The 25,429-nt window shown below is 34.9% G+C and overlaps 1 protein-coding gene and 1 long non-coding RNA gene across 3 annotated transcripts; one reads left to right on the plus strand and one right to left on the minus strand.

Moving 5' to 3' along the window:
• On the plus strand, positions 1-18,833 carry LOC128922934 (uncharacterized). The gene is made up of 2 exons (XR_008472110.1): positions 1-16,871; positions 16,967-18,833. It is a non-coding gene; the product is annotated as an uncharacterized LOC128922934 (long non-coding RNA).
• LOC105219744 (Na(+)/H(+) exchange regulatory cofactor NHE-RF1) lies at positions 18,755-25,429 on the minus strand. Of its 2 annotated transcripts, none has more exons than XM_011196047.3 (2): positions 24,718-25,429; positions 18,755-19,596 (listed from the first exon to the last, which is right to left on the minus strand). In XM_011196047.3, exon 2 carries the CDS (start codon positions 19,552-19,554, stop codon positions 18,820-18,822), a length of 735 nt encoding a protein of 244 aa, XP_011194349.1. In that variant the 5' UTR covers positions 19,555-19,596; positions 24,718-25,429; the 3' UTR covers positions 18,755-18,819. The 2 variants fall into 2 exon arrangements, with proteins under 2 accessions (XP_011194349.1, XP_054091333.1); XM_054235358.1 differs by lacking the exon at positions 24,718-25,429 and adding an exon at positions 24,337-24,597.

The raw sequence follows: 25,429 nt of genomic DNA on the forward strand, positions 1-25,429 counted from the left end.
TGTAGAGTGAAAGAGAATGTATATTCTCTTATTGTGATAGAACTGAAATTTGGTTGGCCGTAACAATACATCGACATACTGGTATAGGCATGCCTCCTTTAATATTGCTGCTATTTAAAAACACAAGTAATCGCTTAACAACTTGCAATTTTCTGTTCCTCTTATATAATATTCATGATGTGGCAAATAAAACACTCGATGCTAGACAATCTTCATTACAAACATCGAAAAAACACCTATTATATGCATATGGGTACGCACATATATTGAATAATATAGAATAATTCGATGCACTAACTACTACCAATATATGTATGTATGTATGTAGCCTGGTTAGAGAGCTACAAACAATATTTTAGTCATACCAGTTACAAATAACGCAATTGTTATAATTTTTTCTATTTAAACTTAGGTAGCACAGTGCAAATTGGCACCATTTTTCTAACTTATCTCGTCTTAGCAACAACGTAATATATTACATTATATAGAGTTATAGATTATTTCTAAAAGATCACGAACTGGGCTATACAAAACCATAAAAAGTTTTAAAAACAGAATACGATGAAGCATTAAATTAAATGAAATCAGAGAAAAAGGATCGCTCTTAGGTTAGGTTAGTGGCTGCCTTTCGACCCAATACTTAAAGGATCGCTCTTGATCAATGAAAAAACATTTGCGCCTTCCAATTATTTTTAAGGAGCTTTTAAGAGACAATTTTCGTGATTTTTTATAGAAAGTACTCGATCGAATGTTTCGAAGTTGTTTGGTATAGTTTAAGGTTTTTTATTACAAATATATTGAAAAATAACTGAGTTATATGCTGTCTTCGGTGGTGCAAAAAATGTTCCCCAATTGCTGCAATGTTGAGTAGCTGAATCAAAAAATTCAAAAATTTTATTAAAGTGGGGTGTCAAAAATTAACAAAATGGCATAGTTATGAAAAATTTTAATTTTTTTAGATAAAAAAAATTCTCAATTTTTTAATGCAAAGTTGACAGTTTTCAACCAAAATAGATCATTGGAAAGTAAATGTAAACAAGAAAACTCAGTTTCAATTTAAAGTCGATCGCCAGTCGTTGCCAATTCTTAAGGGACCATAAATCTTCCGCAAAACCTTTCTCTTGAAAACTCCTAGTGCCGTCTCATCGGATGTTGACATCGTCCACGCTTCTGCACCGTAAAGTAGGACGGGAATGATGAGAGACTTGTAGAGTTTGGTTTTTGTTCGTCGAGAGAGGACTTTACTTTTCAATTGCCTACTTAGTCCATAGTAGCACCTGTTGGCATGAGTGATTCTGCGTTGGATTTCCAGGCTGACATTGTTATTGCTATTAATGCTGGTTCCCAGGTAGACGAAATTATCTACAACTTCAAAGTTATGACTGTCAACAGTGACGTGGGAGCCAAGACGCGAATGCGCTGACTGTTTGTTTGATGACAGGAGATATTTCGTCTTGTCCTCGTTCACCACCAGACCCATACGCTTCGCCTCCTTATCCAGTCTGGAAAAAGCAGAACTAACGTGTTGTTTCCGATGATATCGATATCATCGTCGTACGCCAGTAGCTGTACACTCTTGTAGAAGATTGTACCTTCTCTATTTAGCTCTGCAGCTCTTATAATTTTTTCCAGCATCCAAGTTAAAGAAGTCGCACGATAGTGAGTCACCTTGTCTGAAACCTCGTTTGGTATCGAACGGCTCGGAGAGGTCCTTCCCGATCCTGACGGAGCTTTTGGTGTTGCTCAACGTCAGCTTACACAGCCGTATTAGTTTTGCGGGTATACTAAATTCAGACATCGCGGCATAAAGGCAGCTCCTTTTCGTGCTGTCGAAAGCAGCTTTAAAATCGACAAAAAGGTGATGTGTGTCGATCCTATTTTCACGGGTCTTCTCCAAAATTTGGCGCATGGTGAATATCTGGTCTGTTGTTGATTTTCCAGGTCTAAAGCCACACTGATAAGGTCCAATCAGTTTGTTGACGAATAATTGTTAAGAATAAACTATAGCGGTTTATACCTAAGCGGTTGCTGTTTTGGAACGCTGCCATTCAAAAACTATTCAAGGTACGACCTGGTCGATTTCACATGATGTTAAAAAAAAAGATTATTATTCAATAGTTTAATAATAATCGATTTTTTGAAAGGGTAACACTGGTATAGCCCCTTAAATATGTAAATTAAATTCGTGCGCAGTTTGATTTCAGTATCTTTTTTGTCGCTCCAACCAAAGGAAAACTTCCAAACAAGTATGTTAGGCTAACGAGGTCAACCCATGTGACGGCCCGTTTTTTAGCGATTTTTTAGAATCCACTACCAGTCAACAACGCATAAAGAGCTTTAAGTTTATTATCATTTATTAATGTATAATTCGACAGTATAATTACAAATTTTAAGCTGAAAATATATTCCAGCGTTCTGAACACCACCGCCTCGAAAATTCCTACAAGATATCGACTGATTGGCTTATCGGAAACAAATAAAATTAACGGCTTTTTATTCTGTAAGCTTAAAACCATTTTATAAACCGAATTTTTTTTTTAGTGTTTTGTTACAAAAAATCGAATTTTTGGGAATGTTTGATTGATAAAAGCCATTTCACATGTGCTGAGTGTACCCTAGAAATTTCAAGTCATTCGGTCAAGCTGTTTTTGAGATGAAGGTTTGAACAATACAGTTTTGAGAAAAACGAAGTTTCCAAAGTTTCCAGCTGCCAACTCAACGCCTCGAACAGCTCCTTCTTCTAACAGCTGTATCTTTATACTTCAAATATAAAGAAATCACTTTAATACCGTATTCTCGACATGTTCAGAAACCAATTAAAGGTACAAAAAACTCAATTTTTGAGCTCATCGCAAGGGATAGCCCCCTTATGTGGCTGTCTGTCGACGCATCTAGGCCTTTGGTAAACTACTAAATAAGAAATAAGTTTTATATATATATCGTTAAATGCTTAGACAATATCAACCATACTTACTAGAGACATTTCCTTCTAGCACCTTATTGTATGTTGCTAAAGTGGTTGAAGACGGATTATAATGCCGCTCACCTCTCGTAGAATGGTTTGTTGAAAATCACTAAAAAATAGCTTTTTTCACTTTTGTGTCAAGAACAATTTCTCAGATACCACTTGGCTGATTTCAAATCATAATAATTTTATTGATATCCCAGCATTCGGTGAACTTTATACTGTATATAGCGGATCAAATTGAATGGGAGATATCTTTGCAAAATTATGTGAACGGATAATATTGGATATAATGACACAGCATCATATATAATAAGCTATTGAATTAGTTTAAGTTTCAGATGAAACATATGAGCACCCAGTGCTCTTTCATTTCAATAAATTGTGCCATCAAGTTACCTTATATTCAAGATTTTGCATTCACCTAATTTTGGTAAGAAATATCATATATGTATACGATATATGTATACGTTATAAAGTCTACCAGAAGTTGGAAAATCCCTATATAAGGTATATGGAGGCTATAGAAAGTATTGAGCTGATTTTGCACTTGCTTGGCACATAAGCATACCATTACAAAGAAAAAATCTCCACTTTATTTCTTTGGATTAGCTGAGATTTACCGATATTTTGCTTAAAAACAATAGCCGCAAGCACTGACGGCCTCATATTCGTTATCTGGGGTCTTGAAAAGTTATCGTCCGACTTGGGCGATTTTTAGACGGTTTGCCGGGAATTTTCAACAAAATAATGCCGATATGATCTTTTTGTAAATACTCTACATTATAATGACCTACCAAAATACTACACATGGAATGCATCGGCTAAAAAGTTTCAACAACGCAAACAAGGCAAAGAAGTTGAAAGACATCCCGATTAGTATTTCAGTCACACATTGGGACGTCTGTACACGGTTCACCCAAACAATATCGAATGCTTCTGTCTGCGATTGCTGTTAATCAATGTACGAGGACCGACAGCTTCCAAGATTTAAGGTCAGCTGTGTGCAACTTATTGCTAAGTTTGTCACAAACTAAATCTTCTTGAGAATGATGCTAATTGGGACACCACACTTACTGACGAATCGAATACTGCTCGACCACAGCAAATACGCACTTTCTTGCTATGCTATTGACAATCTGCTTCCCAACTAATCCAAAGGGCTTTGGGGCAAATACAAGGGCTTCATGAGTGCATTTATTCTACAACGGGATGCCTGCTTCGAACCGACCAGATAAGGACCCTTTCGATAGTGATTAGCAACGCGAAACACTCTTTGATTCTGATGACAGTTGTTCAGACAAATCTTCCACAGTTGGTTCCACAATAATCAACATCCGCTGATGAACTTAATGCATGTTTCAAATCTTCAGTTTAATGGCGCCGTTTACAGCATGCCCGCACAACAACAAATTCAGTTGGAAATTTCGTGGTTACTCCAGTCTCCTCAAAAGCTAAACGTTAAAACCTACCAAATCACCTGAGTAACGGAGTAGAAGTCTTCCTGATCCTCTGCTTCCAACATTGCACACATAATACAATCTCCTCCATGATTAACAGTATTATTTAGAGTTTGGTTTTTAAAAGCGCTTCTCCTTTCGCCATACAAATCGACGATTATCAGATCAAATTAAATGCAATTTGTACTCATTTGTAAAATTTACTGAATCTAAAGTTTGTTATTACGTTGGATATAGTCTTTGGTGTAGTAAACGTTTCGCAACATTTCTCTTCGATAAGTTGGGCTTGTTACGTGATGTCTACAGTACAAGTAAGTGTACAAGTTTTTTTGGTTCACTGTATGCCTATGTCGTCGTATTACTTATACAACTCGTCGTTCCATGTTCTACGGTATTTGCTATCTCTTAGCAGTACCACCTCTATTTAGCTGACGAAGCCTTTGGTGTTGCTCAACGTGAGTAATACATACGTTATAGTTTTGCAGAAATACCAAATTCAGACGTAGAGGCAACTCTGCTCGTGCCATCGAAGACAACTTTAAAATTGAGTCTTTTCCAAGATTTGGATAGTAAATATTTGGTCCATGACGGATTTTCCAAGTCTAAAACCACACTGATAAAGTCCAATAAGTTCGATGAGGATGGGCTTTGCTCTTTCACACAGTACGCTCTACAGGACCTTATAAACGATATTAAAGAGGCTTATCCCACGGTAAATGGCGCAGATTGTGGGGCCTCTCTTTTTATGAATTGGGTAGAGAACACTAAAGTTACAATCATGGGGCATGCCTTCACCTAACCATATTCTGCAAAGAAGCTGATGCATTATCAGTTCTCCGTATTTAAATAGGTCGGCTGGCAATCCGTAGGCCTCCGCTGCTTTGTTCCTCAAGCGGGTATTTGATATTCGAATTTCTTTAAGGTTGAAATATCGATTCTATCGTCATCGATTACAGATGATCGATAATTTTTTGCTGCACAGAGGCGGGTGCGTATTTTTGCGGCTACCATAATGACGGTGATGTCAGAGTTTAGTTGCATGAGGACAAAAACCAACTGAGTGTTCCGTCATATACAATAAAAGCTATAAAAGTAACTTTTGATAAAAAGTTTATTTTCATGTGTTAATCTTAACCGCGCCGATCATATCGACGATGGAGTACACTCTATAAATGCAGTATTTGTGCAAAGTTCTATTTCAATATCTCCGCTGGTGCTTAATTTATAGATTGTAAAGTAAACGACTAAAATGGTCTTCAAAATTGTGGTGTATTGCAAGCAGGCGTGGTTGTGAATCGATTTCGTCCATTTAAAAACTTTAATATTGGCATGCCAACGAAATGTTCTGGACCGAATTTCGTTGACATTGGTCAAGGAGTTTCTGAAATAGGATCAGGTTCCCAAACTTGAACCAAACTTACTAGACACATTTCCCTTTAGTACTCCATCATACACCATAAAAACTGGTGAAATCGGATAATAACCCCGCCCACCTATCATACAAAGGTTATGTTGAAAAGTACTAAAAGCGCGTTCACTCATTAACAAAAATCGTCAGAAACACTAAAAAAGAAAATATGAACGGCTGATTGGTAAAAAAAAATAGAAACAACTTTAGGATTTTAAACCATATCTCAGGAACTACTCGGTCGATTTCATTGAAATTTGACACATTATATTTTCTTGATATTCTGATATTACTGATGGAAATAGGTTCACAACCACGCCTTCTTGCCATATAATACAATTTGGAATTCCATCAGATTCGCTCACTTTGTACTCACTTACTTAAATTGTCGAAATCGGACCATACATTTTTAAGGCCTCTTATATTGAACATGAAGAATGTAATTCTTAAGGATAATTTTTTAACAGTTGCCGATTTGATTAAATCGAAATGATTTTGAGAAACTTGGTACACGTGTTCCGTGGCACCATAAGAAGATGGGTACTGTAGATGTAAAATATGTAATGTTAATATTCGTGGGAAAGCCACGCATATATGTCTCGTAAACTACCTCATCTATATCAACCAAACTTCGTGGAGACTTGTTCTTTAAGCACCTTATTATACCAAATGAAAATGGAAAAAAATCGGAATCTTATCTTGAAAACAGCAAAAGTGCGTAAACTTACCAACGAAAAAAACTAGAAATCCAAAATTTTATGGAGTAGAGCTTTATTTAGATTCATAGAAAATATGAACAAAATCATATTTCCAGAACTACCGGACCAATTTCCAAGAAATTCGGTTTAAAACATTTCTTTGTAACCCAAAAGTTACTGTTTAAAAATGGACGAACTCGACTGAGAACCATATCTATTTCCCATTTCATTCTGATTCGTTCCCATTACAATATATAAATAAAGCGCCAGTGAAAATATCGGAACAAAACTTTGCACACATACTGAATTCATGATGTACCATCGCCTGGACGAAAATTGCCGACATCGGACTATAAATTTACAAGGGCCCAAACATGAGGACCTAATCGCTGGTGGCTAATTTTTTACTGAAAAAATAGGTAAATCTTTTAGACATTCTAAAGAAATTCAGAGGAGATATTTTTTTATCTTTTGTGCCAAAGATGTGAACAATTAGGCAATTACTTCCTCTAGCTCCTTCATACCTCATATACGGATTTTCACACTTCCAGTGGACTTTATACGATATAAAACTATAGGTATAGGATATATTGGTGCTAGGGGAAATGCTGGATTTACTGTAATTGGCTTTGGTATTCAAATAATGTATGGTTGGGACATGTAACTAATACATTGATGTGAAATCCACTAAAATAAAGAAAAGTTTTCAACTTAATATAAGGGGGCTGGGATAATCCATGGATCGGGTCACATTATACCAGGAAAAGTTAATTTCACTTCATTCTATTAACATAGTTTGCTTATTTAAAGATATTTTTAGTAAAGCATGCAAGGCAGCATTGGCTACAAATAAACTTTGAAAAGCTATTCAATTTCGACTATTTTCAGCTGAGAGGTGCGTTACTGTGAATATAATATTTCTACTAAGTTGTATTCCGATATCTACATTGGTGCTTCATATAAATATCGCAAATTTAAAGAAAATATATCATTATAATTGCGCTATATGGAAAGTAGGTGTTGTTATAAATGCGATAAGGTCCTTTAATATAACATACACTATCGGACAAAATAAAGTGCTAACGTGCTTTAAGTTTAAAGCAATTAACAGAAACTGTTGTACTTATGTATATTGTCTTACACATTATTTTGTCAGATGAGTCGAAATTGAAGTTTAAGAAAAAGCAGTCGTAAACGGGTGTGCCGTGAGTTCTTTAAGTTGAAAAACTGTTTACAATTGACTGAAAAAGCTCTATTATGATGTGTTAAAGGAAATCCTTTTCTAAAAGAACTGAGGAAATAGGCTTGAGTGATTATATCTGCCAAGAGCATAATGATCTCAACCCCAAGAGCAGGATATCACTGATATTTTTTATTGAAATAGCGTTTGATTAATTGGACTGACCCACTCAAAATCTCAATTCAAATCTAATAAAGTATCTTTGGACTATTTTGGGCTGAAAAATTCCTTTTGAGGGACAGGTTAACATAAACAATTTATGTTAAAGGCGAAAAATCCAAAGAATACATTAAAAAACTTAACTGCAAGTATGCCAAAAAGGTCATAAAAAATAAAAGAGGATATTCCAAGTAATCAAAATTCCAAGTAAGAAACATTTTTGTTTGAATATTTAATGAAATCAAGAACAATTTCTATATTTGCACTTTATTTTGTCCAATGTAAATGTAAGTAAGTTCGGCTAATAATTTTATTCCTGTGTATAGTTTAAGAATTTTTATACTCTCGCAACAAAAGTTGCTAAAGAGAGTATTATAGTTTTGTTCACATAACGGTTGTTTGTAACACCCAAAACTAAACGAGTCAGATATAGGGTTATATATACCAAAGTGATCAGGGTGAAGAGTGTAGTTCAAATGCGAATGTCTGTCTGTCCGTCCGTCCGTCTGTGCAAGCTGTAACTTGAGTAAAAATAAAGATATCTTGATGAAACTTGGCACACTTATTTCTTGGCACCATAAGGAAGGTTGCTTTCGAAAATGAGCAAAATCGGACCACTGTCACGCCCACAAATATAATACTAACTAACCATAACTAAGCCGTAAATAAAGCTATTAAAATAAAATTTGGTATGAAGGATCGCACTATGAAGGGGCATATTTGGATGTAATTTTTTTGGGGAAGTGGGCGTGGCCCCGCCCCCAAATAGGTTTTTTGTACTTATCTCGCAAACCAATAGAGTTATATAAATTAAACTTTCTGCAGTCGTTTTTTTTAGCCACTTCCTAAAACAGTCCAAAAATGAAAGAAATCGGATAATAACCACGCCCACCCCCCATACAAAGGTTAGGTTGAAAATTACTAAAAGTGGGTTAACTCACTAACCAAAAACGTCAGAAACACTAAATTTCACATAAGAAATGGCAGATCGAAGCTACACTCAGATTTTTTTACAAAATGGAAAATGGGCGTGGCGTCGCCCACTTATGGGTCAAAAACCATACCTCAGGAACTACTCGACAGATTTCAATGAAACTTGGTTTGTAATAGTTTCCTTATATCCCAATGATATGTTGTGAAAATAGGCCAAATCGCTTCACAACCACGCCTACTTCCTATATACCAGAGCTTTGAAGACGATCTGAATCGTTTACTGTACAATATATAAAGTAAGCACTAATGAAGATATCGGTGCAGAGCTTTGCACAAATACTATGTTTATAGTGTGGCAGCCCCATTCTAAAAATCGCCGAAATCGGACCATAGGTTTTTAAGGCCCCATATATCGAACACGAGGGCATCGGTGCTTCTAACCTAATATTATGGTTTCCAACTTTCAATGGACTTTATGCACTATATATGACGAATATATGGGTCAAATTGTATATTATTAATATAAATAAAGTTAAATAAATAAATTGCGAGAATATAAAATGTTCGGTTACACCCGAATTTAGACCTTCCTTACTTGTTTTTATTACCTTTATTATTTATTTAAATTCTTTCGAAATGAAGTAAAAATTGTCACGTACACATGATATTAGTGCTTAAGTTTTGCACTTTATTTTGTCCGATAGTGTATATTCGGTTCAAAGCCATCCGCCAAATTACAACAGTAATTTCCTTAAAGACAAGAGTTTCCACACAAAAGGAAATTAATGGACACTTATCTACAATTAGCAAGTTTTGTTTGACTTTTTGATGTGCAAATTATTATGTGTGACAAATGTGATAGTGACATTGTTTTGAAAGCATTTGGTCATACAAGCCTTCAAAGTACGCAAAGACAACAAAATCAAGTAAAGCCTGCCATCATTGGGCCTGGACCTTTACTCTTACTCGAGCCCAGCTATCGATGGACCATTAGCATTTATGTCATGAGCAACGTACATCATGCTACGCAGCATATAACGTCTGAAATTACTGCTTAAACCTTATAGATGGAGTCTCATTCCTACTGGAAGTCAAGTTTGACATTCGAACAGTCTTGCTAACGACATCATTTGGAAGAAAGAACAGAATTACTCGAAATCGGCGCATTATTCTGCCATTCAAGAGCGATTCAACGGTAAAATGAGCTGATTACTGTTCAATAGAAAGATTGGTAGTGACTTTGATCCACATAACAGAGACTTGGAACATGATTCATTGTCACTCTTAGGTGGTTGATTTTGCTGATGGTAAAATAACATTAAACGGAATACTAACAAGTGTCATAACTAAAGAAGGGATTTAGTATGGAGGAAAGCGCAAAATCAGACATCAACTGCGTCAACTTTCCATAAAAAGTTATTCAAAGTAGTCATATTTTGTAGGCATATTGTGATTTGATGCTTAAAATATATAATTTTATAATATTTATACATATATGTACCAATATAAAATCGTTTGGTACCATCCCCTGAACTCTAGATTCTAAGAATAATGATTCCTTCCTCTTTTACCTTTGTATTTATACTCTGTAGGCAGACTGAGTGGTTAAATAAGGTTGCAGCAGATTATTTTGTTCTCTCGCAATTTATTTATTTAAAAGATAACTTACAATTTGAACCATATACATATATTCCTGGACCGATTTCATTCACATTATACATATATAAAAACTTACATTAATTTTGCGAAGATATCACACATTATATATACGGTATTCAAGCTACCGGAAGTTTAGACAGCATTATATTAGGTATAATGAAGCTAGGCGGAATAATTATGGAGGTATTAAAATTATATATAAGCGCTCGTGTTCGGTAACTGGTGCCTATAAAACTAATCCGATTTGAACAATTGTTAGATGAGTGGCCCACACTACCAATTTAGTACTGGTGCAAAGTTTTATTTCGATATTTTTATGATATATGATCTAGTTGGAATTTAAAATTGTGTTATATGTAGAAATGGTTCCGTACGCAAGATCAGTATGTCAAGGAAATATTATATATACATTTTTATTGAAATTGGTGAAGTAGTTCTTGAGATACGGACATACGGACGGACTGACAGGCAAACCTTCGAATTTTAAACATCTTTTGCTATATATATTACCGACGGACATGTGGACGGACGGACAGGCAGACCTTCGAATTTCATATATCTCGTCATACTGATTCATTCGATATTTTTAATACTTATATCTAATTTAGCCTTCTCTCCTTCCTGTTTAAGCTTAGTTCTGATTATAAAAATAACAATATGTGGCGTTTAACTAACTTCCTGTTCATTTAAGATTGCTATCAACTGCTCTGTACTTGGTATTATTATCAAAGTGTTTGACTGGGTTGGTTTGTTATTAAATATACAATAAATATTGGAACAGTGTTATAGTTATCACAATACCAGTATAACTTGCACCTGTTTGTGCATACTTTCGTTTCGTTCAAACGTGCAATCCTATCGGAAGTTATACCTGTCCTCAGTTGTATCTACATACTACTCCAGTTCTTAGTCAACTGCAAGTTTGTATAGAAAGTAACAATGATTTGCCGCACAGTCTACTGGCTAATGTGCCTATTTGTCTCACTCGCTTATGACTTATATGATTCTTAATAGTGCGCATGCCTTAAATAATGGTACTTGGTTGTTGGTTAATTTGAATTAAATTTTCTTGTGCCTGCCCAATGTAGGAGTGTGTAAATGGAAACGCAGCCCATGCACTTGCGTTCCGGTTTCTCCATATGGGTATTTCTGTTGCGGTTCTCTCCTATTTGTTGAATGGCAAACACTCATATTATTTTTGTGTATGCAAACATTTCTATGTATGATGTATGCATCGGCCTCCGTTGGGTGTATGAGCATAGGTGTCGTTATGTGAATACTACGTTCAGTTGTATGTGCACCCAGCACAGAAAACACTGAACTTAGTTGCACGCATTAGAATTTTTCCCATATATTCCGATCCACAGGAAAAGAATAGTCTATTGTACTTAGCGAGCGCAACAATAATGTGGCATACAGGGGCTAAGCCTATGGTACATGTGGTTAAGCAGGAGGAGACTATTATTCGCTTTTAATCAGTTTCGAATGTTTGCAAAGTGTGCTGAGTGTTTATAAATAAATATAGTACGGTAGCATGACAATAACCACACGGTATGAAATTATCACTTGTAAAAAAGAGTAAACCTCAACTAAATAAGCAGAATATACGCTCGAACTAATTGAAATCTTTCAAGGTGTCTTTCTAAAACGATCGATTATTGATGATTCAAGAAAGTATATATCTAAGATCTAATTGAGAGTCGTCAAAGATTTATAGAAAATATATAAAGAAATGTCAATTTCCAGTGGCGTAAAGGTATTTAGAGCTGGACGCAATGAAGCACTAAGCTCTAATATAGGCCAACACTTGTTAAAAGTTGGTTTGGTGGTTGCTGCAAATTTTTGATATAAAGGGATTGTATATTCAAACAAAATTAGCTTAGCTTTTCTTTAAAAGGGCTTTAACTTAGTCATAAATGAAGCTATAGAAATTGAAATTTGGTACAGAGGAGCATATCAAAGAATTCTCAAGAACTAAACAAGTTAGATATAGGGTTATATATATCAACTAGCAGACCCGGCCACACGTTGTTGTGGCTAAGGTATACATTAAATTAAGTTGGTCCAATCTTGGCTTCGGCGACGATATTGATTACTCGAGGTCGATTTATGTTACGCAGCATGATGACAACTCACACTACTTTTAATTGCAAAGTGAGTGGTGATAGTACAGTCAATTTTAATTATTTTTGGATAATTGACTACGTCATCCTGGTTTGTAGCTGTGTCAACTCTCCTGGACCGAAATTCTAAATTGTCGCATTAATACCATCGATATCTTTGTTTTTTTACCACCAATATAGGTCATTCAATCAGTCATTTATGGTTATCATATTGAGGTTTCATGTCAGGAAAACTTCTCTTTCAAGTCAATGAAGTGACAGAAATCTGTTGGAAATGCTATTAATCCATCGAGGTATCAACTGCCAACTGCTTCTACAATCGCAATTTGATATTGTTGCAAAAACACTCATATGTTAGTTGTTAATTGGCGATACTTCATGTGTCGCCACAAATTCAGTGACTTTAGGCATGCGATTAGCCCTTCAGTAACAGTTGATCCAGGAATAATTGGAAGAGTCTGGCGTAGATCACCTGTTAACAGAATCCTGGCTCCACCAAAAACGTTTATCGACAATCAAGATCTTTTAAAGTCCTGTGCAGTACCTCCAGCGACTTCTTGAATATTTGGAAAATCTTCGTTATAGCGCTATTTTTGGCGATTTTACCGACTGGTGTTTCATTCATTTGCAATTTAGGAGTAATTTCAAGGCCGAATGTGCCGTTTGTTTTCTTACTAACAGGTGCCTATTCCCGTTAACCTTGGAAACCTTGGAACCTTGGCGAAAATGAGTGAAATTGGTTCTGGAATTACATCAGCCCTCATATATTATATATGATGATTTTCTAATGGAGATTATGCCGAAAATATAAGTCAAATTGTGTGTTATCTTAATAAAATTACATCAATAAATTGCGAGAGTATAAAATGTTCGGTTTGACCCGAACTTAACCTTTCCTTATTTATTACAAATTGTTTTGGGCTATCGACACAACCTTATACAATGGAACAATGACAAAAATAGTTTAACAAAGCAATAATGACAACCTTCAAAATATTATTTTTTTGTTTTCTCTTTTTATATTTTTCTTGTCAACTCGAATAAAATTCTCTTATTGATATCTTCCTCGCAATTTTTCCATATTTACTCACTTTCTAATCTTTTTCTGGCCTTCCACGAATATTTCAAGACTAAAATTAGCCAGAACGGTTTGAAGTTCAACAACCAATAACTTCCCGATTTTAGAAAATTTTTAATTTTCTTCGCGGAAAGTTAAAAAATTTTAGGGGTGGACCACCCTTAACATTTAGGAGGATGAAAAATAGATGTTGTCCGATTCTCCACCCTAGCCAATATGCACGCTAAGAGAGTAATTTTTTAAGCTGTATCAAGGAAATTTTCTAGAGTCGTTTCTTTTAGGAAATCGGATTATAACCACGCCCACCTCCCATGCAAAGGTTATGTTGAAAACTACTAAAAATGTTTTAATTCAGTAACGAAAACCAACAGAAACCTTAGATTTCATTATAACGAAGGTACAGAAGAGCTGCACTCAAAATGGTATACAAAATTTCAAATGGGCGTGGTTCCGCCCACTTATGGGTAAAAAACCATATCTCCGAAACTACTCGACCAATTTCAATGAAATTTGGTTCATAATATCTTCCTAGCTTCCCAATGATATGTTGTGAAAATAGTCTACATCGGTTCACAACCACGCCTACTTCCATATACCAGAACTCTGAAGTCGGTCTGAATAGTTTACTTTACAATGTATAAAGTTAGTACTAGTAAAGATATCGGAACAGAACTTTGCAAAAATACTGTATTTAAAGAGTGGCATCGCCCTTCTAAAATTCGTCAAATCGGTCCATAAGTTTTCAAGACCCTATATATCGATTATGGGTACTTCTAACAAATTTTTTACTGAAATTATAGTTAAGTCTCTCAGATATTTTGCAGCAATTTTTTAGGGAATATGTTTCTTCTAATAATATGCCAAAAATGAGTGAAATCGGGTCATATTCATCTACCTCCCATATACCTAATATTAGGGTTTTCAAACTTTCAATGGACTGTATTCCATATATATGCCGAATTGTTTGTTATATTAATTAATTTAATTTAATAAATTGCGAGAGTATAAAATGTTCGGTGACAATCGAACTTAGCCCTTCCTTACTTGTTCAAAATTCAAAATGTCAAATATGTCGGACTCTTTTTTTACCTTTTATACCGGTTAATGTTTGTTATTAAGTGAGCGTATAGTTTTGGATACAATGTAGCTTAGTGGTGGAAATGAGTGAAATCGCAGCATCGATATACTACATATGTACATATAATGGTTTACGTTATTCTAGTGGACTTTATGCCGAATATACATATGTCCCGTGTCTTATCTTAATAAAAATACATAAATAAAGTGAGAGAAATGCAGTTACACCCGAACTAAACCGTGCCTTATTATTTTTTGTGTGGCTTTGTATTTCAGACAAGTTTTGGCAACAGACTTGTTAATAATTCTTTTCGGAGCACATTTTTTCCAGATAATGTACAGCCAACACACACGATGGACTTTATAGCATATAGCCTAAAATAGGAAACATGGATGCAATCTGCTCAGAAGCTACAACGTGTCAACCATCTAGAGCCTTGACCAGGAGAGGGACCATTATGTCAATTGTCAGTTTTATGACTTAATTATGACCCCCTTCTTGAAATATACTAAATTGATCTGGCCGTTTATAAGGGTGCCTTACGCCAAACTCCGAACAGTACATTCCCACATTAACTCCGTCTCTTATTTTAGAGCCAACTGTATTGTGCAGCTACCATGCATTTACGTCAACCATATAGTTATAAGTGTACTCTGAATCTTCTGTCCTAGTTGAAAAGCCGATGCCTGTCAGACTGTCATTACTCACCGAACTAGTTTCATTGAATACTTTTCTCTCTGAAAGGCGGAAAACGAAACTATAAATAGGTATTGACCGTTGAACATTCTGATTACAATTCTATCTAAAGACCAATGCGTCGGCCTACTTAGGGATGGCAACGATTAATCATTTGATTAAATTAATCCATTATTTTCATTCAATTTACGATTTAATTGCATAGAAACACCTTTTCTAATTACTCGACTATTACTCGAGTAATTGCAAAATAATCGCAAGCAGCATTTTGAAATTTAATACATTTTATGTTCATCTAAGTTAGCTACAAGGGTCGAAATTGCAAACGGTGTAAACATAGTTAAATTCTAATATGCCAACGTAGGTTAATATCAACAAATGAATGTCTGGTAACACTGCATTTACAGTTAAGTCAAACGCATTGTACGTTCAGTTGTTTGAAGAGCAATGGCGCCAGTTAAAAGCGAAGTGTGGACATTTTTTTAATAAAATAAGCAATAACTACGTCAACTTTGCTGCAAAAATTTAAAATTTTCTAATAACACTTCAAATATGTTGCAGCATTTAAAATTAAAGCATGCAACTGTAGCCTGCAAATTGGTGGTAAGTCGGAGCAATCGGTATTACATTTTAAATTTCTTCTAGTTATATATAAATATATGTGTACAAATTAGACTCTGCAATCTTGGAGTAAAGACAATGTTTCCCTAAGTGATGATGACACTGACACCATTTTGTGCACTCTAGTGCACACAAGAAGGAGGAAAGACAACGATTTTACATCTCCACAAGATGAATTGAGCTTTTATTTGAATTGTCAGGTATTAGAACTAAGTCGAAACACTATTTATGCTTGGGAAGAAATGAAAACCGTTTACCCAAACTGTACGTACTCTCAAAAAAGTATTTTCAGCAACTGCGACCGAAAAACGCAATCGTTTGACAACAAAAAGTTAATCGAAATTGCTTTTTCTTCAAACTTGGTTGAACAGACTTCTAAATTTTCTGAATATATTCAATGAATATATTTTCCTTTATGCTAAGACAAATTAATTTTTAATATGATATTTTAATTTTATTTCCGTTTTTGTTTTTGTGTATGTACGAACACAATTTGAATGTCTGAAATAAGAATATAGTCTCCTATATTTTATTGGTTTTATTTTTACGCAAAGTTGCAAACATTGGAATTAATCGATTAATCGATTGTTTACATTAATTGAAATTAATTGCAATTATTTTTTTATATCTTGCAATTAATCATTTGATTATTTAATCGATTAAAATTGTTGCCATCCCTAGGCCTACGGCTTTAGTGCTGTGCCAAGAGGGACGTTTGTTTCCTGGATCTATGTTAATACCGAGATGGTCACGGTACGTATTACAGAATTACCACTCTGTCGTTTGAGCCAGAGATTTGTTGGCAAAACTTATATCAATAATAAACCACGCCCGTTTTTTTTCCACAGCCTGTCTTTAGCAGAACAATATCGAGACAATATCTAAGGTCCATGTATTGAAATCTCCTGCTCTTATGTTTGATGGGTTTAACGGTTATCCAGCCTTTCTGAGACGAAAAGTATAAGTCTAGTTGTCGTCGAGGTCATAGAAATGGGTGATAGATGAGTCGGGTTCGTTGGACATGCAAAGGGACGAGTATCAAGCGGGGCCATATTGCCTGAAGAACATATGAATATTCTGTATATCGGTTAATTGAAAGTGATCTAATAGTTCCTGAGATACAGAGTTTGATTCAAAAGTGACCAGCGTCCCGCATATTGTACAAGTTGTACAGGTGTTATTTGCTCTGATTCTTCTTATACCTTGGTGTCCACATTTGATATGGTGTTGTGTATGATTAGTGTAAAAAATTCTAACTCTAATACATCCTTAAGAAAATGAAACTCTCAACTGAACCATTCCAACAAATGGTGTACTAACATCAAATAAGTTAACATTTAGTATATTGCTAAGCGTAATCCATTTGTATCAGGGCAAGACTCCGTCAGAAGAAAAGCGATTTGCAAGTGGTCTTCCAATTTTTTTGAAACTTTGGGAAATAATAGTCTTATATATGTAACTTTTAACCCCAAAAAGAATTTTGAAAAATTTTCAAAATGGCGGCCGCTACGCCATGTTGAAAAAAAGTGCAGTGTTTTTTTCAGAAATTAATATCTCCGAAACTTCTTAATCGATTTTAATGAAATTTACAGGCGATATAATTAATAGTACGTAGTTTAATGTTATATTATGACCAAAAAAAAATTTCCAAATTTTGACCAAACAAATGTCAAAAAAATTTTTTGAGTTAACTTTTAGTTAATTTGGCCGCTTTTTTAACTTTCTAATAAAAAGTTTTCGATTCCTTATGATTCCACCTTTCTTTTAAAAAAAATAAAAGTTTGGAGACTTTAATAGTTTTCGAGATATTGAGATGTTAGTGGGAGCGCGCACCGCGATTTCTATGTACAGCGTTGCCGTATCGTTAAACGTGCACCAACCTGAATTAGCTACCCTGCACATTGAACGCGTATAACATAACGCTGTTTGGCTCGCACCTACATCGTTAGAGATTTATAAAAAAATAGGTAAGTTTAAATAGATTTTAAGTTGAATAGATTTTAAGTTGAACGGCACCTAAAGCAATATTTGGGTTTCCACAATGCCACGATATAAATGCTTTAATCCTTTTAAAAAGCAGCGACATGCTTTAGTTGATAAAACAAATGCCCGCCCTGTTTCAAAAGAAATAGTTGAAACATTTTGAATTGATAATAATAATTGAATAATTTTTGTTTACGAAAGTGAAAAAGAAATTGAAGATTTAATAAAAATTTTGAGAATATTAAGTATTTCACCAATTGTTAGTTCACAAATAAAATTATCTATCAATTGAAAATATAAATGAAATGAAATGAAATTTTTTATTAGAAAGTTAAAAAAAAGTGGCCAAATTAACTAAAAGTTAACTCAAAAATTTTTTTTGACATTTGTTTGGTCAAAATTTGGAAATTTTTTTTTGGTCATAATATAACATTAAACTACGTACTATTAATTATATCGCCTGTAAATTTCATTAAAATCGATTAAGAAGTTTCGGAGATATTAATTTCTGAAAAAAATACTGCACATTTTTTCAACATGGCGTAGCGGCCGCCATTTTGAAAATGTTTTAAAATTCTTTTTGGGGTTAAAAGTTACTTATATAAGACTATTATTTCCCAAAGTTTCAAAAAAATCGGAAGACCACTTGCAAATCGCTTTTCTTCTGACGGAGTCTTGCCCATCAATTAAATCAATATTTTATTTGTATATTATAAAATCAAAGTTTCTGTATTATCTCAAACTTTTTCTTCAGATCTACAATTTCATTTTTGGGATCATATTTTTTCTTAGATAAAAGTTTTGCTCTCATTTCTGCTGCGGTCATTGGAAGCTCTAGCGCACCAACCGAAACTGCAGTAGAATCCTTTGTACTTGATTGGGAACGTGTGTCATCGTGCTTTCCCAACCGCATTGCATTGGAATTGTCCACGGTTGCATCGTTATTATGTTTAAGAATTGTGCTCGCGTCATCTATGGTAGAAGGCTTTCTCATATCCACACTTACATTTATACTACTTCGAGGCTTTTCCAGCTGCGTATCTTGCAATACTTTCGAAATGTTATTGTCATTGGAGGACTTTTGCAACGATGTTGTGAGGTTCGTAAGCACTGACTTTGCGGCTGTAATGTCTTTATTAGCATTAACATCCACTATTAATAATCGCACTTCATGTGAAATGGCTTTAATGCGCTGCACTACTTGCTTGTGAGACTCTTGGCTTATATTTACACCATTCACTTCAATGATACGGTAGCCTTCTTTTAATCCCGCTGTTTCTGCTGGGGAATTCATATCAACTTTCCCCACATATTGTCCGGGCTTTACTCTCTCTGAATGCAAATTAAATCCATATCCTTCAAAATCTGAACGTTTCACTATATGACAAACCTTAGTGGAAAGTAGTGCTGGGGAAGATATATCACGATTCTCGTTATTTTCACTGCGTTGCATTTTTTGTTTGTGTCACATATAGTACTTAAGCGAGTTGAATCTCTGTAACAAAAAAAAATATATTCATTGAAATCAAAATAGAAATACAGTAGAATATTAATAAATTCATGTTAGTATTATAATGATATTACGAAAGAAAGAATAAGGAGGAAAGCCAGAGAAGGCTGAAAAGATATTACACAATCTACCACACTGAATGGAAGCGGATTGCATAATCTATATCTGCCGTTGTTATGAAAGTGGTCAGGGGTAAATGATATATATTGCAGCGAAAACTTTTTATAAATGTTATATCTCCCCTATTCTATAACTTCGGGCCTAATCCTCATCTCAATGAAAATTGCACCCATAATCTCCTGATCAATTGTTATTCTCTTATTAACCACTCCTTCTTTGTTCATAGGTAAAACAGTTTGAGCTTGAATGGTGTAAGTCCAGCTGGTAAACTTAATAGGAATGAATTAAAACATATATTGTGGGAAGCTTTGATCAGCACTTCCAGTCACACCAAGTTAGGAACAAAAGCTCTTCGGTGCGCAGTTGATATTCAATCTGTATAGCGGTATACCCTTCAAAGGCCATTTCCTCTGAAAAGTCAGACTATTTGATGTCTAAAATTCAAGTTCGTGATCTCGGTGAAATTTGGCTTCAACAAGACCACATATCGCATCAATCAATGGGTTTATTGAGAGGGCCAGTCAACACCCAACACCTTCTCTATCATTTCATTATACTGTATGGAAACATCATTGTCTTCGTTCGTTTGAAAACGGTAGGCATCCAATATATGGGTCAAACAGCATCAGTAAAAATATCAGAATAAAACGGGGAACCAGCGGAAGTTAAACCCGACTTCACCCATTTTTGGCACAGAGTCATATTATTAGATTTTCTTTAAATATCTGAGAGTTTTACTGGTATTTGGTAAAAAATTCTCAATTGGCACTGAGGTATTCGAGGTTCGATATCTGTGGCCTTGAAAAGATGCAATTTTATTACGACAATATTTAGAAGAGCGATGGCATACCTTCAATGTAATTTGCGCAAATTTTCATTCCGAAATCTTCATTGTGTTCAAAATGTGTTATATGGAAAGTAGGCGTGGTTGTTAATCAAATTCGCCCAGTATCAGTAACATAAGGATGTAAGAAAATATTATGTACCAACTTTTATTGAAATTGACCGAGTAGTTCCCGATAAATCGTTTTTGATCCAAAAGTGTGCCTTGGTGTCGCCCGCATTTCGCCCATCTGCAATACCAACCCTCTCATGGTGCGATGCGTTAAATTAGCACTACTTCTGCTATAAATCGCAACTTGTGTCTGCTTATGTAAAGGTGCCAGAGTGAGTGCGAACACCTAAGCGACGTCGCGACAAAACATGTTGTGCTGTGATTTCTCGCTTAAACTATATTTCCTATTGTTAGTATGTGTTCTTTTCCGATATATTTGTTTGATTTTTATACTCTCGCAACAAAAGTTGCTAAGAGAGTATTATAGTTTTGTTCACATAACGGTTGTTTGTAAGTCATAAAACTAAACGAGTTAGGTATAGGGTTATATATATCAAAATGATCAGGATGACAAGACGAGTTGAAATCCGATGTCTGTCTGTCCGTCCGTCCATCCGAGCAACGGATGACTTGATTAAAAATTGAGATATTTTAACTAAACTTGGAACACGTATTCCTTGGCACCCTGAGAAGGTTGCTTTCGAAGATGGGCAAAGTCGGACCATTGCCATACCCACAAAATGGCGAAAACCAAAAACCTATAAAGTGTCATAACTAAGCCATACATAATGTTATAGAAGTAAGATTTGAAGTAAAGGATCACACTTGGAAGGGGCATATTTGGGTGTAATTTATTTGGGGAAGTGGACGTGGCCGCGCCCACAAATCGGTTATTTGTATATAACTCGCAAACCAATAAAGCTATAAAAACCAAACTTTAGGCACTCAGCTCACTTACGTACCCCACCACACACCATGAAAATAGTTGAAATCGGATAATAACCACAGCCACCTCCCATACAAAGGTTAGGTTGAAAATTATTAAAAGTGGGTTAACTCACTAAATTTTACAGAAGAAATAGCAGAAGGGAGCTGCACTCTGATTTTTTTACAAAATGGAAAATGGGCGTGGTATCGCCCACTTAATGGTCAAAAACCATATCTCAGGAACTACTCGACCGATTTGAATGAAATTCGGTATATATTATTTTCTTGACACCCTGATAACACGGATAAAAATGGGCGAAACAGGTTCACAACCACGATTACTTTCCTCATAACTCAATTTTGAATTCCATCTCATTCCTTCGCTTTACAATATATACAATAGGAATCAATGAAGATAGCGGAGTAAAACTTTACTTGTGAAAAAATTGTCGAAAACGGACTATAACTTTTCAAGGCCCCAGATATCGAATATGTTGAACTCAGCGCGTTACATGCATAATATCTCATATATTAGCCCATATATACGGTATAAGGTATATAGATATGTAGATATCTTCGGTTTTTTCTGTATATGTTCTGAATAATCGTCCGATGAGTGATGCCGAGCTTCCTATGCAATATTAGAGCAAACTTTTATACCGATTTTTATACTCTCGCAACCTGTTGCACAGAGTATAATAGTTTTGTTCCCATTAACGGTTGTTTGTGTCACCAAGAAATATAAGAGTTAGATATGGGGTTATATATAGATAAATGATCAGGATGAAGAGTAGATTTGAAATCCGGATGTCTGTCCGTCCGTCTGTCCGTGCAAGCGATAACTTGAGTAAAAATTAAGATATCTTAATGAAACTTGGAACACATGTTCCTTGTCATCCTGAGGAGGTTGCTTTTGAAATTGAGCAAAATCGGTCCACTGCCACGCCCACAAAATGGAGGAAACCGAAAACCTATACAGTGTCATATCTAAGCCATAAATAAAGTTATGAAAATGAAATTTGGAACATAGGATCCCATTAGGGAGGGGCACATTTGGATGTAATTTTTTTGGAAAAGAGGGCGTGACCCCGCCCCCAAATAGGTTTTTTGTATATCACTCGCAAACCAAATAAGCTATATAAGCCAAACTTTCTGCAGTCGTTTCTTTTAGCCATTTCCTTATACAGTCCAAAAATGAAATAAATCGGATAATAACCACGCCCACCTCCCATACAAAGGTTAGGTTGAAAATTACTAAAAGTGGGTTAACTCCCTAACGAAAAACGTCAGAAATACCAAATTTTACATAAAAAATGGCAGAAGGAAGCTGCACTTTACAAACTGGAAAATGGGCGTGGCGTCTCCCACTTATGGGTCAAAAACCATATCTCAAGAACTATTCGACCGATTTCAATGAAATTCGGTATATAACACTTTCTTGACACCCTGATGACACGGGCGAAATCGGTTCACAACTACGTCTACTTCCCATATAACTCAATTTTGAATTCCATCTGATTCGTTCACTTTATAATGTATTCATAAGGAACCAATGAAGCTAGCGGAATAAAACTTTACACAAATACTGTATTTTAGCTGTGACATCACTTGTGGAAAAATTGTCAAAATCGGACCATGACTTTTTAAGGCCCCTGATATCGAACATGAAGAACTCAGTGCCTAAGGTTAATTTTTCACCGAAAATATAGGTAAATCCCTCAGATATTTTAATGTAATTTATTCCCTCTGAATTTTTTTCTTATAACAGTTTCTCTCTGTCCTTAAATGGTATAAATCGGGTCATAACTTCCCCCAGATCCCATATACCAATTATAAGTAATATTAAATTAAGTGAGCGTATAGTCTTCGATACATTGTATCTTGGTGGTGAAAACGAGTGAAATCGGTTTAGGAATTACCTCAGTCCCCATACACTATTTATGATGATTTTCGTTATTCTATTGAACTTTATGCCGAATATATGGGTCGAATTGTGTTATCTTTATAAAAATACATTAATAAATTGCGAGAGTATAAAATGTTCGGTTACACCCGAACTTAGCTCTTCCTTACTTGTTTATATATATAATTATATATGGGCTCTTGAAAAGTTCCAAGAAGATCCGACGTTATCGAGCCAAATTCTGTTCAGCAATGCGGCCCAATTCAGGCTCAATACTGAAAAAATACTCCAAAAATTGCCGTAGCAGCGGCCAACATTTGAAAGAGAAAATCATTAAAAAATAAAGGCTAAAACATGTTTTCTCGAATGATAATTTTTAGCTGAGTGTGCCGTGACTCCTTTGCAGTATTTGAGCAAAATTTTATAACGATAGATGTATATATTGTAAAGCGAACAAAGTAAGCGTGGTTGTTAACCGATTCTAAGCATTTTCATTTCGTAACAACCGCATGTGAAATTAATAAATATTACGCAGATTTGGTTTAAATTGGCTGTGTAGTTGCTAACGCATAGTATTAAACTATACGTGAGCAATGCCACGCCCATTTTCCAGTATTATATCAATATTAGGTACAATCTTTTCCATAAAATTGTAATTGTTGGCGTTCTTTTTTAGCGATTTAAGGCACTTATTATAGTTTTCGCGCTTCGATTTTTCATACCTAATTACAATAAAGTTATTTTAATACCTGAACCTATTGCCCCACCTTGGGTCCATGCAAAGTGTGTAAAACATGTGCAGTTACGGGGTTTGTTCTACATAAAGTACTACCAACAACTGCAAATATAGTTAAACTCCCATAACTCGAACTTCTATAATTTTAAGTTCTCCATAACTAGAATTCTTGAATAGAAGTGAAATTTCGTACAAATTACGTACCATAACTCTCTAACGAAGCTATTCTGTGGATTATGGTGATTCAAGTTAGGTTAGCTCAATTGTATTTCCAAACCCGTGAATCTTCCAAGAGCCCGAACACACCCGTACTTCTTTGAGCCTTACTTTTTTATTATGTGTACATATGTAAGCTAAAATTTCTGATATTTCTGCAATACGATAGCATATCGAATGTGCTATTATAGCTAAGCCCTTCATACATATTACGCATACAATGCAATTCAGTAGACAAATATTTTTGAGTTTATGTAACAATTTACGTGCTGGTTGCTGGATGTTCTAACAAGCATATTTAATTAATATGTGTACTAGACACATATTACGAAACTTAACTTAAAACAGTTACTGTTGATTAGTACTTACAACGTTTAAAATTCCAATTATATGTTTTGCTTTCCCTTGCGGTTTTGTCTAACTTCTGTAGTTCCACCAAAAATCGAAATGTGAAAGCTTTTTGTAGCATGCCATACAGCAGGTCCGTGAATGATCGTACAAACAAGTTTTCATGGAACCATACTAACATACATATGTATGTATGTGTGTATATTAGAAACCAGTTTTTATTAGCTATTTGGTGTATATTTGTTGTTAGCTGATCACATCACTAGTAAAAGTCTCTCTTTTTTCAAACAACACATATATTTATTTAATATTAATTCAAATTGTTTTATTTTTAATTTAATTATTTTTTTATTTTGATGTTAATTATTTTACTTCATTAAAATCACAATTGACTATAAATTATTCCCTTGCTGCACATGGATTGTTGGTCTAAAAACATTGACAAGTATGAAATGTACTACCGCTTTATGCAACAATATCTCCGTAATTCGATTGCGCATACTGAACAACAACTTAAAACTGAAAAAGCTAAGTGTAAAACAATTGTTTAAGTTAGACCACGTTACGCTTTTAGTATAGTTGGCAATAATCTCAGAGAGCATAGCCGTGTTCGGATTCTAGCACAATAGTGAGAAATTTACACCTGTATCGTTGATTTCATATCAATATCATTGCTGCGCATTGAGGTATTGACAGAGCAGTACGTTTTCATGTTAGATAATATTGAGATATC

The sequence above is a fragment of the Zeugodacus cucurbitae genome, chromosome X (genome assembly GCF_028554725.1).
Source record: "Zeugodacus cucurbitae isolate PBARC_wt_2022May chromosome X, idZeuCucr1.2, whole genome shotgun sequence".
Taxonomy (NCBI): Eukaryota; Metazoa; Arthropoda; class Insecta; order Diptera; family Tephritidae; genus Zeugodacus; species Zeugodacus cucurbitae.